At 47.8% G+C, this 17,850-nt stretch overlaps 1 protein-coding gene across 1 annotated transcript in view; it reads right to left on the bottom strand.

Annotated features, from left to right (window-relative positions):
- LOC309333254 (BCL-6 corepressor-like protein 1) overlaps window positions 1–17,850 on the bottom strand; it is a 120,978-nt gene that overhangs the window by 89,490 nt on the left and 13,638 nt on the right. Inside the window, 1 exon segment of the mRNA XM_081846676.1 lies at window positions 8,342–8,480. Within this exon segment, the coding sequence (XP_081702802.1) occupies window positions 8,342–8,480 (139 nt within the window).

The raw sequence follows: 17,850 nt of genomic DNA, 5'->3' as shown, positions 1-17,850 counted from the left end.
AAATTTCCAAACAGAAGGCTAAGCTCCAAAAAATTTTACTCCCTTCCAATGAACCCAAAAAAGATATCTTAAACGAAAAGGAGCTGCTCTTTTTAGCCTCCCTTGAGCAGATTCAACAGTCCCAGGATGCGTTAATAGCTAGGTTACAAACCATTAAAAAATCCTTACTCCTCCAAGGCTTTTCTGCTCCTTTGGAATTTAATTTCGCTACTAACACAACAAAGCCCTTATCCAACGAAGATTGGACGCAGTGCCGCTTCCTGTCCCCCGAAGAAGTGGGTTCTCCCACACACCCCTTAATACCGCAAACAACAACACACCAGGTAGAACTTGCCATGCCGATGAGTAGGAACGGTTCAATCTTTGTGGACGCCTCAGGATCCTTAGATGACATTCAGGTGGAGGATTGAAAGACAGATACAGCGAGGGGACACCATGCCAGGGAAACAAAACTCACTAGGCTAGTCCCTACCACAAATGATCTTAACAGCCCACTCCACCTCTACAAAAACATTCATTCCATCATCCTAAAGAACAAACGGAGGAGTCTACCTTTATTCCCCTCACCACCATATTTCCACATCTTATCGTGGAATGTGGCGGGCTGGCTGTCTAAGCAGGGCGATGCTGATTTTCTGGATTTCCTCTCAAAATTCCAGATTATTTGTTTACAGGAGACCTGGTGCCTAGACTCTCATCTCCCTTACTTACAGGGCTATGAGGCTTTTGCTACCCCTGCGAAAAAACTAAATAACCGTGGCCGACCTAGTGGCGGTTTGGTCACTTTTATTCCTATAGAGCAAGGGTACAGGGTGCGACAACTGCAGTGGATGAAGAGCAACAATTTTCAGATTTTACTTATCTCCAACAACACAGGAGGAGATTTTCTATGTTTCAACGTTTATATTCCCCCCGTGTGTACTTCCTCTCAGACAATGCAAATCTGGGAAGATTTGGAGTCATGCTTGGAGAAGGCCAAAATAGAATTTCCTGACTGGAACATCCTGCTGGCAGGCGACTTTAATGCCAGGATAGGCAGCGACATCAATTCATATGGCTCCAAAACCCAGTTTTTACCAGAGGCAGACTGGTTTATCCCTTGGAGCTCTGATGAAAAGGTCCTGAATAAGGCAGGTAATACATTACTGGAGATTGCCTTTAAGCATAATTTGTACAACCTGCATGGTACTTACATGGATAGGGCAGGAGGTTTCTTTTCTTTCATCGGCCATCGTGGTCCAAGTGTGATTGACCATATCCTGGTCTCTCCAACAATTTTGGAGAGGGCACAGGGTCTCAGCACTTTTAACAGAACTGAGAGCGACCATCTTCCTAGAGCAATCTCACTAACTCCCCTCAAATCAGGGGGATTACAACATCTACATTGTGCAGTCCCTCCTCAAGCACCGGCCCCACGCAGGCGTAAATGGAACAGCGAGCTGGAGCTTAAAATTAAACAACGCCTGCACTCTCCAGATTTATTGGTTCTGAGAGACCAGTGTCTTTTACCTAACTTTGATCCTTTTTCACTATATCAGCGGATCTCAGAGTCTCTTTTCCCATTACTTATAAACACCAGGCCTCCCAAACAACATAACAAATCGGGGGACTGGTTTGACAAAGACTGCCGGAAGCTAAGATCCCTGCTCAGGAAACAACAAAACAAGGTAAAACAGGAGAGGACTCTGTCATCTATGGTAAACTTCCACAGATCTTGCTCTTACTATAAAAACACCTTAAAACTAAAGAAATCCCTTTATAGGAAGGAACAATGGGAGGCACTTGATAAGGCAATTAAATTGTGAGACGATAGAAAATTTTGGGCAATAGTAGCACAGGGAGTCTCATCCAAAGGAAAAATTGTAAACAACAGTATTTCATCTGATGTGTGGTTTCAACACTTTTCCCAGCTATACACACCCTCAAATACTGCTAATTCGAGTCCGTCCCTCCCATTGAAGAATGATCATCTAGCTAGTTGGGATCCTGTTACAGAATCAGAGTGCCTAAAGGTAAAGGTAAAGGTACCCCTGCCCGTACGGGCCAGTCTTGACAGACTCTGGGGTTGTGTGCCCATCTCACTCAAGAGGCCGGGGGCCAGCGCTGTCCGGAGACACTTCCAGGTCACGTGGCCAGTGTGACAAAGCTGCATCTGGCGAGCCAGAGCCGCACACGGAAACGCCGTTTACCTTTCCGCTAGTAAGCGGTCCCTATTTATCTACTTGCACCCGGGGGTGCTTTCGAACTGCTAGGTTGGCAGGCGCTGGGACCGAGCAGCGGGAGCGCACCCCGCCGCGGGGATTCGAACCGCCGACCTTTTGATCGGCAAGCCCTAGGCGCTGAGGCTTTTACCCACAGCGCCAATTAAAACATTAAAAAATGGCAAAGCTCCTGGTGAGGATATGATCCCCCCTGAGGTATTTAAATCAAATGCCCAATGGTGGGCCATCTTTTTGGCCAAACTTTTTACGGCAATAAACAACACATGCAAAATTCCAGCAAACTGGAAACTAAGTGTGGTAGCCCCTATCTACAAGAAGGGAGATATTCAAGATCCAGCAAACTACCGCCCTGTAAGCCTTCTGGACATCGCATACAAACTTTATACCCGGTACTTACTAAACAAGTTGGTAGACTGGGCGGACCACATTAACCTGTTCAACCAGGAACAGGCAGGATTTAGAAAGGGCCACAATACGATAGGTCACTGTCTGGTACTACAGACCCTGGTAGCTAAATATTCAAAAGCGTATAAGAGCAGACTCTTTGTGGCCTTCGTAGACTTGACATCTGCCTTTGACTCAATCTGTAGAGATAGACTATGGAAAAAATTATATGAAACGGACATTGATAGACGACTTTTAAAAATTCTCAGAGAGTTACACACAGATACTACAGTTAAAATCAGAACTGGGCCATCGGGAACTCTTACGGACCCACTGCCATTGGGGAAAGGGGTCAAACAGGGATGCCTGCTAGCCCCATTTCTTTTTAACTTTTATATAAACGACATTGTCCAGTACATGGCAAAGTACAAGTCATCGGCTCCAGCCCTCGAAGGTAAACGTCTGAATATATTGTTATATGCCGATGACATGGCTTTAATGGCACTCACCCGAAGAGGCTTACGCAGCATGTTGGCGGGGATCACAGCCTACTGTTCCCATAACTCACTAAAGATAAACTATGACAAAACAAAAATTGTGGTGTTCACTAGAGCTCGCCACACCTTTAGATGGTCTTTAGACGAACATGTGATTGAACAGTGCCCTTTTTTTAAATATCTGGGTGTTACATTCCAGGCTACATCTAGTTGGCTAGCCCACTTTAAGGCTGTAACCATCCTAACACGAAGAACAATTGGTGTCCTGCTTAGTTTCTTCCATACCCGGGGAGGACAATTGGTGATCCTGGCATTAAGAGCCTTTGTTGGGAAAGCTATTCCCCAGATGTTATATGGGATAGAACTCTGGGGGTGGAACCAGAGGTTGTTGGAACGGCTTGAAATTTTGCAAAATTGTTATCTCAAGAGGATTCTAGGCCTTCCTCAAGGAACCCCAGCAGCTTTCTTGAGGGTGGAGGTTGGATTACCCTCTGTGTCTGCCAGGGCCCACTTAAGATTCCTACGATTTTACATCAACCTTGCAAACACTTCAAACACCTTATTGGCCAAACAAGCCTTTGTATCTCTTCAAAAGAACACCACTTGGCGTCAAAACCTATCTGAGATCCTGGTTAGATACACCCTACTGGAGTTTAATATTCTCAAACTGTGGAGCCCGGACAAAGTTCGGGAATGGATCCTGGAGAGAGACGCTCTGTTAGATATCACAAAAATACAGAACCCAGGGTCCTCCCACTGGTTTCCCCGACTGAAAACAGTCAAAACCTGCGCCAATTACTTGGCGAATATCACCAATCCCACCCTTCGGAGAGCTTTCACCATGGCCCGTTTTCAAACCATTCCTATGGCCTATCTGTCAGGCAGATATGCAAAAATCCCAGTAGAGCAGCGTATATGTCCTTGTCATATGAGAACCAAAGAGGATCTCACACATTACATGTTGTATTGTCCCATCTATTCGGCCTTCAGGGATGCGATGTTACAAACTATTCCCAAATCAATAGTCAACTCTGAGGACCAAGTAAAGTTTTTACTGGTGGACGCTGATCCACGGATTTCTCACGTGGTAGCGGTCTTTGTGGTGAAGGCTATGAAAACTAGGGTATGGTTTCTGGATGAAATGGTGAGGTCCCTCCCATTGCTCTCCTAACCTGTTGCTGTATCTTCTTTCCTGAATGGTGGGGTTTTGGGGGTAGTTTCCTTGCTGGGACAGCATGGCATGAATTTTAGCTTATTTATATAATTTTATTGTCTATCTTTTTAATAATGTTTTATTGTATTTTGTGTAAAGGCATGGACCTCACAAATTTAATAAACTTGTTGTTGTTGTTGAACCTAGTAGCTTGGGAGGGGGAACCCGAGTCAGAAAACACGTGGGTTCCCGCGGGGGAAATAGATGATGAATATCTGGTGGAAGAGTTCCACAACAGGTATCCGAGGAAGCCCAAACCCCTGGAGCGATTCTGGGAGGAGCAATTTGCCACCACCGATGAGGAGGAGGAGGATTTTGTGGGTTTTCCAGCTTCCCCAGAGGAAGGAGGAGAATCGTCAGGAGAGGAGGAATCAGATTGGGAAGCCCCTCCCGTGAGGAATCGGAACGGGTGGGAAGCGGGGTTTGAGTTCTCGGACGACGACAGCAGCTCCTTTTGGGGATTCCCTGCATCGTCGGCTGAAGAAGCGGACAAGGTCACGTCACAGGGTCAGGCCGGGGGTGGAGGGGGTCCTGGGAGGGAGGTGGATGTCAAGGAACTGACATCAGAGCGAGCAGAGCGAGAGGCGGAGGCAGGGCTCCAGGGCGATGCCGGAGAGGGGACCAGCAGGGGGGAAGGAATTCAGCGCAACACCAATAGAGAAGAGAGGGAGATGGAGGAATTGGTGACAGGGCTCCAAGACCCTTCACCCGAATCTAGTGGAGAGAGCGCTGGCACGCCCCTGCCTTCCCCTCACTTGCGCAGACGCGTTCCGCACAGGGAACATAGGAGGAGACTTGGGGTCAAACAGCTTTTATGCTGGAAGAGGTTCAAGAAACGCCCACGGACGGATTCTGCAAGTGACTAACAGGTCACGGAGGGCGAGCTCTAACCCTAAACATGGTTGAGCAAACAAACTGACTAAACTGAAGGCAATTTACGCACAAGTAACCCCTTACAACCATTACAGGTATGATAATGTATTTGGATGGCATGCGTATTTGTGGTATGGTAAGGTTAAGGTACATAAGGCATTTAAAAACCATATTGTCAGAAAAGCATTATTTAATGTCTGGATCAAATATAAAGATGTGTTGGAGAACAAAACCCCAAGGTGGTTATCGCCAATGGAGGCAAAGGCCATGAAAAGACTTAACATGGAGACCAATTGGCCAAGGTACTGGGAAATTTTGGAGCAGGAGGGTGATAAATTGAAATTGCAGAGTTATGAAAAACTCAAAGACAAGGTGCGGGATTGGCTACATTACTTTCAAGTAAGAGAGGCCTATAATCTAGATAAAAAGATTGGCTTCCAGGTGGAAAAATCAAAGTTAGAAACTGAATTGTTAGAACCCAATGCTAAGATACTATCAAGAATGTATAATCTGCTGTTGAAATGGAATACCGTGGATGAGACAGTGAAATCTACTATGATTAAATGGGCACAAGATGTTGGACATAACATTATGTTTGCTGACTGGGAACAGTTATGGACCACCGGAATTAAATTTACGGCATGTAATGCCTTAAGGGAGAATATCATGAAAATGATGTATAGGTGGTACATGACCCCAGTCAAGCTTGCTAAAATCTACCATTTGCCCGATAACAAATGCTGGAAATGTAAAGAAACTGAAGGTACATTCTTTCACCTTTGGTGGACATGCCCAAGGATTAAGGCTTTCTGGGAGATGATATATAACAAACTAAAAAAGGTACTTAAGTACACTTTCCCTAAGAAACCAGAGGCCTTTCTCCTGGGCATGGTCGGCCAATTGGTGCCAAAGAAGGATAGAACTTTCTTTTTGTGTGCCACAGCAGCAGCAAGAATTCTGGTTGCAAAGCATTGGAAGACACAAGATCTACCCACCTTGGAAGAATGGCAGATGCAAGTAATGGACTACATGGAAATGGCAGAAATGACTGGCAGAATACGAGATCAAGGAGAAGAGCAGGTGGAAGAAAATTGGAAGAAGTTTAAAAACTATCTACAAAAACATTGCAAAATCTTTGAATGTTGAGGACATTGAAATGAGAAGAAGAGGTTCAAGTGATTAAGATAAATAAAAATATGAAAGAAGGGATAGATATTGGATGAAAATTTGAATAATATAATATTTGAAGGAATTTTCAAAGGATAAAACTAATATAAATGAATTTGCTAAATTAAATTTGAAGTGGAATACAAGAAAGGAGGGTGGGTGGAAGTCAAGAGAATAAGGCTATGAAGGATATGAATTTGAAAGGAGTTCTTTCTTTTTTCCTTTTTTTTTCTTTCTTCTTTTTTATGTTAAGTGTTTGTATTTTTGTATTTTTGTATTTTTGTATTTTTGTGGTTTTGTATCTTTCTTGTATTTTTTCTATTTACTGTTTATAATCTTTTTATTGTGAAAATTTAATAAAAATATCATAAAAAATAAATAAATCTTGGATCTCTTCACAGGTATACACATCCCTGACATATAACGCCACTCCTCCTCCTTTCTTGTCTGGTCTGTTTCTCTGAAATAGATTGTATCCCTCCATTATTACATTCCAGTTGTGGGACTTATCCCACCAGGTTTCAGTGATGCCTATTATGTCATATTTAGTTTGCTGTACCAAGAGCTCAAGCTCATCTTGTTTATTACCCATGCTTTGCACATTAGTGTACAGACATTGAAGTCCATTAATCATTCCCCCGTGTCTCTTATTTAAGGATTTTTTCCTCCCACCACTAGGTCTGTGTGCTGTTTGCTCCATTTGGTCTATGACATTTGGATGATCATCTTCATCAATTGATAGACTCCTACCTTCAGGAGCACTGTCTCCCTCCCCCACGTTAGTCAGTTTAAAGCCCTTCTGATGAGGTTTCTGAGATTTTTGGCAAAAACATTCCTCCCAACCGTTGTGAGGTGCATCATTCTGCGTCGCCATTAGGGGCCTGATCCATTCGCGCGCCCCATCCTGCAGATGTCCCACAATGTAAGCCACCCTCTCCCCATCATCCGCAAACTCATTTTTCTGTAATTCCAAAGTGTACTGAATTTCCGTTCGGAATGCATTGTAGTCTTGGGGCTTTCAACCAAACTTGTGTACCAGCCCCGGGACCTTCCTCCCTATCGTGGTGGCTCTGACCTGAGCATCCTGAGCCCGTCTCTCCTCCAGCCGCGCAGACAGGGTAGCTACATGCGCCTCCAGGTCTCGGTTCCTCTCGACCAGACCTCGCACCATGGCTTCTTGCTCTGTCTCTCCGGCCGGCCGTTTGGCTCATCATGCTGCCTCTCCGGGGCTACGCACAAGCAATGTCAGGGACTGACGGATTGCTGTAATGGTTCTAGGGGTTGCTCATGCGTAAGCCGGTGCCAACACCTGGCTGGGTTGCCTGAGTGAACCTTTTCTGTCCAGACAGCCACTCACCCGTGGCTGTCTCAATCGCTGGCAGAATCCGTCAGTGGGCGTTTCTTAAACTTCTTCCAGCAAAGAAGCTCTTTGACACCTAGTCTCCTCCTACTCTCCCTGCGCGGAAGCCTTCTGCGCAAGGAGGGCGTAGGCAGCGGAGGACCCTTACCCTCCCTGCTGGTCCCCGGCAAGGAGTCATGGGACCGCCTCGCCGATTCCCCCATCTGCCCCCCTTCTCCACTGGTGCTACGCTGATTCTCTTCCCCAGAAGATGGGCTGCCTCACCCCATCCCGGGACGCTCTCTGGAATCCCTCTGGAGCTTGCTCTCTCCCTCTGGCACTGATGGCAGTTCCCCGACAGTACGCTACTGTATTTTAAGGAAGCAAGCCAGAAATTCAGAGAACGGGCCTCATATATCCCAGAGAGGATGGACAGAAACGCTTCACACTGCAGGTAGCAGCTCTGTCCTTTAAGGGTGGCTCACACCTATTTTGATCATCCCTCTCTCAAGAGGTAGGCAAAGATGGACTGTGCCCAGCAGAGAGAGACCCTTGCTGGCTACAGGACCAGCGTAGAAGAGTCTTCCATGGATGTTGGACACTTTTAGGAAAGGCAATCGTCAGAGCGCAGACCCGGCTCCTGTACCTTCTTCGCAGCTGTGCCCATGATGCCCTGGAGCTGCCTTCCGGTGCTTGCGCTTCACACGAGGGCTGCCATGCTCCTTCGTGGAGCCCGACTGGCTCTCCTGCTTGCTGACCTCGTGGGAGCTGTGATACTTCCGCCACTGTGGATACAGAAGAGACACACTGGCAGTGAGAAGAAGCAAGAGGTCTTTGCCAGATTTGTTCCACGTTATTTTTTCCATGTTTGTACCCCACCCCTCCCCCCTTCATGGATCACTGCCTTGCCATGGCGAAGGGGCTTGAATAACTCAGAGAAGCTATGAGCTATGCCATGCAGGGCCACCCAAGATGGACAGGTCATAGTGGAGAGTTTTGACCAAACGTGATCCACCTGGAGCAGGAACCGGCAAGCCACTCCAGTATCCCTGCCAAGAAAACTCCATGGACAAAGACAGCAGGCATATAAAAGTTATGACGCTGGAAGATGAGCCCCTCAGGTCAGAAGGCATCCAACATGCTACTGAGGAAGAGCGGAGGTGTAATGGCTTGGCTCTCCCACAGAAGCGAGAAACCAGCAGTAATTATCTCAGGTTTATTGCTCAAACACATAAATCACTCCGGAGCTCCTTCACTGCATGTCTGACTCCAAGTTAGCAGTTGCCAAGTCTAAACTCCTCCCCTTCCTCTTCTTCCAACAGTGGAAAAAACCCTTCCGCTTCCGTTCTTTTTCCCTCCTCTTACTGACCTTTTCCTGCCTTCGAGTCTTTGGGCTAGCTATTCCCGGCCTCTCTCCTTCTGTCTCTGAGCTAAGATTGGTGTTTAGAGCTTTTTTATCTTCTGCTTGCTCTCTGCTCTCTAAAGTTCTGCCAGTCGGCTGCCCCTCCTCCCTCTCACATTCCAGTCTGCATTCCAGTGTCCTTATCTCCCTCGGCTTGCTTAGATTCCCAGCCTCTGTCAGCCCCGGAACGAAGCTGACATCACCCCCTCCTCTAAGCCCCCCTTCCTCCTCCTCGGCTTCGCTGCCTGTCTCGGAGGGCTCTCTCTGCTCTGGTGCCCACCATGTGCCAGTCTCTTCAGCTTCTTCTTCATTAAGGTCGTCCTCTTCCTCCCACCCTCTGGGCTTGGGTTTGTGGGGGAACCTACGGTGGAACTGCCATTGCAGGTCTGGGGCATGTAAATCCTGGCTTCGTACCCAGGAGTTTTCTTCAGGTCCATAACCTTTCCATGACACAAAATACTGTAACTGTCTTCTACACAGTCTTGAGTCTAAAATCTGTCGGATCGCAAACTCCTCCTGATCCTCCACCATGACTGGAGGAGGAGGTGTCTGTTTAGGTTCCTGGCAGGGATGTGCAGGAACGTATGGTGACAGGAGAGCCCTGTGAAATACAGGGTGTATCTTCATCGAGGCAGGCAATCTCAATTTAAACGCTACGGGGTTTACCTGTTCTACCACTTCAAATGGTCCCAATCACCTTGCCTCTAACGTTTGCACCTCCCCTTTGTTGGTAAGTCCTTGGCCGACAACCACACCTTGTCCCCCACCTTGATCTCTTCTCCCTGCTGTCTACGTTCATCAGCATTCCTCTTATACACGTTTTTAGCTGCGTCCAGCTTTTCTCTCAGTAGTTCATGTAACACCTGCATCTCCCCTACGAACTGTTCTGCCACTGGCACCAACAAGGTGTCCTCTGGTTCTGGAAACGCCCTCGGATGTTGTCCATAGTTGGCCAGGAACGGTGTTTGTTGGGTAGACGCGTGTACCGCATTGTTGTACGCGAATTCTGCTAGTCCCAATTTATCCACCCAGTCCTCTTGCTGGTAGTTCACATAGCAACGCAAGTATTGCTGCAACATAGCATTGGTCCTCTCTGACTCTCCATTGGTTTGAGGGTGTCTCGCTGATGTCAGACACACTTCAACTTCCAAAAGCTGCATCAGCTTCCTCCAAAACTGTGAGGTAAATTGTGTTCCTCTATCCGAAATCACTCGCAACGGCAGCCCGTGCAGTTTGAACACGTGGTCTACAAACATCTGGGCCATTTCCTGTGCCAACAGCAGCTTTGGGCATGGCACGAAGTGCGCCATTTTTGTGAACAAGTCCACCACGACCCAGATGACTGTCTGCTTTCGAGAAGGCGGCAAGTCTGTGATAAAATCCATCGTGATCGCCTCCCAAGGTCCTTGAGGAGTCGGAAGCAGTTGCAGAAGTCCCACTGGTGCTGCTCTAGGTGTTTTGCTCGCTGGCAAGTGTCACATGCCCTGACATACTCCTGGGCCTCTTCTCTCATCCTGGGCCACCAAAACCGTCTCCTTAGTTGATCTACGGTCTTGTACTGCCCAAAGTGACCCGCCGTCGGGTTGTCGTGGCACTGCCGCATGACTCGTGCTCGCAAATCCCCTTCTGGCACGTAGAGCACCTCACCCTTAAACAAGAGGCCTTCCCTTTCAGTGAATCCTTCAGCGCTGTTCTCCTTGTTACGTATCGCTGCCAGTTTCTGCTGCGCAAATTCATCTCCTTGTGTTTGGCGCCTGAACTCCTCTACACTGACAATCGATGTTGCCGCTAGTTGCAACTGTTCTGGCTTCAGAATGTGTTTCAATTCTTGCTTCTGTTCTCCCCTCATGTATTCCGGTTTCCAGGACAAGGCGTCTGCCCTCTGGTTCAGGTGCCCCGGTACATATTGTATGCAGAAGTTGAAGCGGGCAAAGAACTGCGACACCTGATCTGTCTCTGGTTCAGTTGTCTCGCGGTCTGCCAATATTCCAAGTTCTTGTGATCGGTGTGCACCTCCACTTGGCGTTGTGCACCTTCTAGGAAATGCCTCCACGTCTCCAAGGCCTCTTTTATAGCCAGCAGCTCCCTTTCCCAAATGGTGTAGTTCTGTTCCTAAGTGTTAAGCTTCCGCGAGTGGAATGCACACGGCCGTAAGTCCCCGTGGCTGTCTTCCTGCAGCAGCACCGCTCCTACTGCCCTTTCATAAGCATCCGTCTCCACTACCATCGGTATGTACGGATCTGCGTGGTGCAGGTACTTCTCTGCGGTGAACATCTCCTTGAGCCTCTCAAACGCGCACCGCGCCTTCTCCGTCCAGACGAACGGCTTCTTGCCCCTCAAGCAGTCAGTGAGGGGTGTGATGAGCTGCGAGTAGTTAGGCATAAACTTCCTGTAGTAGTTAGCAAAGCCCAAGAACCTCTGCAAGTACTTCTTGGTCTTAGGCTTCTGCCACTCCAACACCGCCTTCACCTTCGCCAGATCCATACGCACCCCCTCAGGAGACACGCAATACCCCAAAAATTCCACCTCTGTCATGTGGAACTGGCACTTCTCCAACTTGGCGTAGAGTCTATGTGCCCTCAGCCGTTGCAACACCTCCCTTACATGTCGCACATGCTCTTCAGCACTTTCTGAGTATATCAAAAGATCATCAAGGTAAGATACCACGTTCCTGTCTAGCAAGTCTGCCAAAACATGATTGATGAAGGCCTGGAAGGTGGCTGTGCCCGATTGCAACCCAAACGGCATCACTAAGTACTCAAAGGTCCCATATCTTGTATTAAAGGTCGTCTTCCAATCGTCGCCTTCCCTTACCCGTATCAGGTTGTAGGCCCCCCTCAGGTCCAACTTGGTGAAAATTTTCGCTGATCTCAACCTCTCCAGCAGATCCCCAATACATGGCAAGTGGTATCGGCTGGGAATCATGAGCTTGTTGGTCCTCCTATAGTCCACAACGAGCCTTTTTCCGGGGTGTCCCTCTTGCTTATGAAGAAAGCTGGGGCTCCCCCTGGTGCCTTTGTTGGTAGGATAAAACCCCTTGCCAAATTCTTCTGCAAGAAGTCCCTCAGCTCGGCTAACTCCATCTCTGACATGGAATAGAGGCGACTGGTGGGTATCTGGGCCCCTGGCACCAAGTCTATTTTGCAGTCATAAGGGCGGTGTGGGGGTAACTGGTCTGCCTCCCTCTCACAGAACACGTCTCTGAAGGCCTTATACTGCAAGGGTATGGAACTCTCTTCTCCCGTGAGTTTCCCTCCTACCTCCGCCCCCTTCTCTCTCACCTCTCTAGGTACTTCACGCCTCAAGCAGTTCACTTGGCAAAAGGCTGACGCGAACGTTAAGGAGCATTGGCACCAGGCCACGACAGGATTGTGTTTTGTGAGCCACGTCATTCCTAGGACTATGGGGTGTGTCACTAACTTAGTGATATGGAACCTCATTGTCTCCTTGTGTCCCACCACCTCCACCCCTAACAGTTGTGTGGCTTGAACCACCTCCCCCCCTATTAAGGGTCAACCATCTATCGTCTGTACCTCAATTGGGGAGTCTTGTTGCTGTGTCCCAAGGTTGTGTTGCTTCGCAAAATCTGCATCTACAAAGTCTAGAGAAGCCCCCGAATCCACCAGTGCTTGCCCTTGCACCCTGCAACCATCTGGGAGTTGTAGCGTCATGGGCAGAGCTATCCCAGGAACGGCTGGTTCCATTTGAGGCCCCTCTACTAACTTGTCTCCCAGCCCCTAGCCTCTCTTAAGGGCTGGGATTGGCCGTTTCCCGACTGTTCTGCTTGGGGTTTGGGCTTTTCCTCCACCCTGGTCCCTGAAAGGGATCCCCCTGTCTTCCTATCAGGACACTGTTTAGCCAAATGCCCCTGCCTAGCACACACGAAGCAAGTGCGTGTCTCCTGACGCTGCCGACTCCCTTCCTTCCATGACTTCCTGGTTCTCTCCCCTTCCACCGATCCAATCTGCATCGGTTCAACAGCTTCTCCCTGACTAGGTGTACTGCCAACCCCCTGTTCTGGAAGCTTGGGAGTGTAGGCCCTTACCCCCAAGGGCCCCCCTGCCCCCCTCTTCTCTAGCTTCCTCTGCTGTTGGCATAGCCCTAGCTGTAAGGACGCTTGAACTATCTCTTCCAATGACTGCATGGGTTGCATCTTCGCCATCTCATCCAGGATCGAAGGACTCAGCCCTGCACGATACGTGGCTGCACGATACATGGCCTGTGTTCTGTCCCCAGCCCACCTTGTGCGCTAGTGAATTGAAGGTAGTCCAGTAAGAAGCCACAGAGTCACCCCCTTGTCGCAAGTTCAGTAGCTGCTGCTCTGCAGTGGCGTGCTCTAGTGGGCTCTTGAACATGGCATCCATCAGTCTCCAGAACTCCTGCAGGTTCCCTAGAGCACTGTGTTGGGTCTCCATAAGGGTGATAGCCCAGTCCTTCGCTCCCCCCCCAGCCAACTGATCAGACATGCAACACGCTGCTTATCTGAGCTGAATTCAGCTGATCTCAAGTCCAAAATGTATCTGGCTTCCGTTCTAAAGGCTGCATAACTTTCTGTATCTCCATTGTATTTAGCTGGGATCAGTCCAGGCCCCCTGCTGGCTCTGAGGTTCCTTTTCTGTTCTGAAGTCAACCTTTGTTCTGCAGTGCTCCTGCCAAAATGTCTAATTGGCTTTTGAGCTGCCACGTGTAGCTCCTTAATTCTGTTATGGGGTCAGTGGGCTCTCCTGCCCCCTCAGCTGCACTTCCTACATCTGGTACTTGCCCATCCAACATGGTCTTTGATGTCCTCCGGTGTGAGAGATTAAGATGAGACTCAGCAATCTGTAATGGCTTGGCTCTCCCACAGAAGCGAGACACCGGCAGTAATTATCTCAAACACATAAATCACATTGCTCAAACACATAAATCACTCCGGAGCTCCTTCACTCCGTGTCTGACTCCAAGTTAGCAGTTGCCGAGTCTGAACTCCGCCCCTTCCTCTTCCAACAGTGGAAAAAACCCTTGCGCTTCCGTTCTTTTCCCCTCCTCTCACTGACCTTTTCCCGCCTTCGAGTCTTCGAGCCAGTGTGGTGTAGTGGTTAAGAGTGGTAGTCTCGTAATCTGGGGAACTGGGTTTGCGTCTCCGCTCCTCCACATGCAGCTGCTGGGTGACCTTGGGCCAGTCACACTTCTTTGAAGTCTCTCAGCCCCACTCACCTCACAGAGTGTTTGTTGTGGGGGAGGAAGGGAAAGGAGAATGTTAGCCGCTTTGAGACTCCTTAAAGGGAGTGAAAGGCGGGATATCAAATCCAAACTACTACTACTACTACTACTACTCCTCTTCTTCTTCTTCTTCTTCTTCTTCTTCTTCTTCTTCTTCTTCTTTGGACTAGCTATTCCCGGCCTCTCTCCTTCTGTCTCTGAGCTAAGATTGGTGTTTAGAGCTTTTTTATCTTCTGCTTGCTCTCTGCTCTCTGAAGTTCTGCCACTCGGCTGCCCCTCCTCCCTCTCACATTCCAGTCTGCATTCCAGTGTCCTTATCTCCCTCGGCTTCCTTAGATTCCCAGCCTCTGTCAGCTCCGGAACGAAGCTGACAGCAGGACAAGTACAAGTAGATTCAGAGCTGATGAAGCGGCTGGGCCAAAGCCGAAAGGACGCTCAGTTGCGGATATGCCTGGAAGCGAAAGGAAAGTCCAATGCTGTAAAGAAAAATATTGCATAGGAACCTGGAATGTAAGAACCATGAACCTGGGTAAGTTGGATGTAGTAAAAAATGAGATGGCAAGAATAAATATTGACATCCTGGGCATCAGTGAACTAAAATGGACGGGAATGGGCGAATTCAGTTCGGATGACCATCATATCTACTATTGTGGGCAAGAATCCCGTAAAAGAAATGGAGTGGCCCTCATAGTCAACAAAAGAGTGGCGAGAGCTGTACTGGGATGCAATTTCAAAAATGATAGGATGATTTTGATACGAATCCAAGGCAGACCTTTTAACATCACAGTAATCCATGTTTATGCACCAGCTACTGGTGCTGAAGAAACTGAAATTGACCAATTCTATGAAGACTTACAACACCTTATAGAAGTGACACCAAAGAAGGATGTTCTTCTCATCATAGGGGGTTGGAATGCTAAAGTAAGGAATGAAGAGATAAAAGGAACAACTGGCAAGTTTGGCCTTGGAGTTCAAAACGAAGCAGGGCAAAGGCTAATAGAGTTCTGTCAAGAGAACAAGCTGGTCATCACAAACACGCTTTCCCATCAACACAAGAGACGACTCTACACATGGACATCACCAGATGGGCACCATCGAAATCAGATTGATTATATTCTTTGCAGCCCAAGATGGAGAAGCACTATACAGTCAGCAAAAACAAGACCTGGAGCTGACTGTGGCTCAGATCATCAGCTTCTTACAGCAAAATTCAGGCTTAAACTGAAGAAAGTAGGAAAAACCACTGGGCAGGTAAAATACAATCTAAATCAAATCCCTTACGAATACACAGTGGAAGTGAGGAACAGGTTTAAGGATTTAGATTTGGTGGGCAGAGTGCCTGAAGAACTATGGATGGAGGCTCGTAACATTATACAGGAGGCAGCAACGAAAACCATCCCAATGAAAAGGAAATGCAAGAAAGCAAAGTGGCTGTCCAACGAGGCCTTACAAACAGCAGGGGGGAGAAGGCAAGCAAAATGCGAGGGAGATAGTGAAAGATACAGGAAACTGAATGCAGATTTCCAAAAAATAGCAGGGAGAGACAAGAAGGCCTTCTTAATGAGCAATACAAAGAAATAGAGGAAAACAACAGAATGGGAAGAACCAGAGATCTGTTCAAGAAAATTGGAGATATGAAAGGAACATTTCGTACAAAGATTACCATAATAAAGGACAAAAGTGGTAAGGACCTAACAGAAGCAAAAGACATCAAGAAGAGGTGGCAAGGATACACAGAGGAATTATACCAGAAAGATATGGATGTCTCGCACACCCCAGGTAGTGTGGTTGCTGACCTTGAGCCAGGCAGTGAGAGATTTAACTTTCTTGGGCTCCATGATCACTGCAGATGGTGACAGCTGTCACGAAATTAAAAGACGCCTGCTTCTTGGGAGAAAAACAATGACAAACCTAGACAGCATCTTAAAAAGCAGAGACATCACCTTGCCAACAAAGGTCCGTATAGTTAAACCTATGATTTTCCCAGTAGTGATGTATGGAAGTGAGAGCTGGACCATAAAGAAGGCTGATCGCCGAATAATTGATGCTTTTGAATTATGGTGCTGGAGGAGACTCTTGAGAGTCCCATGGACTGCAAGAAGATCAAACCTATCCATTCTTAAGGAAATCAGCCCTGAGTGCTCACTGGAAGGACAGATCCTGAAGCTGAGGCTCCAATACTTTGGCCACCTCATGAGACGAGAAGACTCCCTGGAAAAGACTGTGATGTTGGGAAAGATGGAAGGCACAAGGAGAAGGGGACGACAGAGGACGAGATGGTTGGACAGTGTTGTCAAAGCTACCAGCATGAGTTTGACCAAACTGCGGGAGGCAGTGGAAGACAGGAGTGCCTGGCATGCTCTGGTCCATGGGGGTCACGAAAAGTCGGACACGACTAAACGACTAAATAACAACAACAACAACAACAACAACAACAACATCCCGCACCTCCAGCACTCCCATGTCCCCAGGGCTGTTTGCAATAGAAATGAAACTTAATAAAACTCTGGAACCAAAATGCTAAGAAGATCCAGCAGATTTTTAAAAAGCACAGCAGTGTCATCACTACCCCAATCTGCTTAACAGGTAAAAAAATAAATAACTAAAATTAAAACAACCTGGGAAAATGGAAAAGGACTTAGCTGGTGCTGAAATGACATCAAATCAGGTGCCACCTGGGGGGAAGTGTGTTTATATATATATATATATGAAGATGACGAGTGAGACCTCGTCGAAACGTCGCCTAGACACCCCAACTTTTACACGGGAAGACACCCGAGGACACCAAAACCTGCATTCCTGTACCCGTGAAAATCTACGAAAGCAAATATATATATATATATATATATATATATATGGGACTCAGGTGGCGCTGTGGGTAAAACCTCAGTGCCTAGGATTTGCTGATCGTAAGATCGGCGGTTCGAATCCCCGCGGCGGGGTGAGCTCCCGTCGTTCGGTCCCAGCTCCTGCCCACCTAGCAGTTCGAAAGCACCCTTAAGTGCAAGTAGATAAATAGGTACCGCTTTATAGCGGGAAGGTAAACGGCGTTTCTGTGTGCGGCGCTGGTGCAGCTTCGTCACGCTGGCCACGTGACCCGGAAGTGTCTTCGGACAGCGCTGGCTCCCGGCCTCTTAAGCGAGATAAGCGTGCAACCCTAGAGTCGGACATGACTGGCCCGTACGGGCAGGGGTACCTTTACCTTTACTATATATATATATGTTTGTGTGTGTATGTATGTGTATATATATGTGTGTGTGTGTGTATATATATGTGTGTGTGTATATGTATGTGTACACACACACAAACACACAGGGGAATACCTGAAAAGGTCTCTCACTGCCCTTATTGCCACTCACTTAGCCTTTGAAGGGCAGGTCACCCTCAGAAAGGCTACAGAAGTGAACTTCAGTCACAGTGGTATGGAGGAAGACAGTCTAAGAGATAATCTGGGTTCCAAGCCATGCAGGAGCTTTAAAATGATCAGCACGGGCCACTTTGAACTGAACTCTGAAAGGAATCAGAAGCCAGGGCTTCTTAATGGCTGTGTC

This window comes from Podarcis erhardii (genome assembly GCF_964252035.2).
Source record: "Podarcis erhardii genome assembly, chromosome: W".
Classification (NCBI taxonomy): Eukaryota; Metazoa; Chordata; class Lepidosauria; order Squamata; family Lacertidae; genus Podarcis; species Podarcis erhardii.
This window is presented reverse-complemented; position numbering and strand designations above follow the sequence as displayed.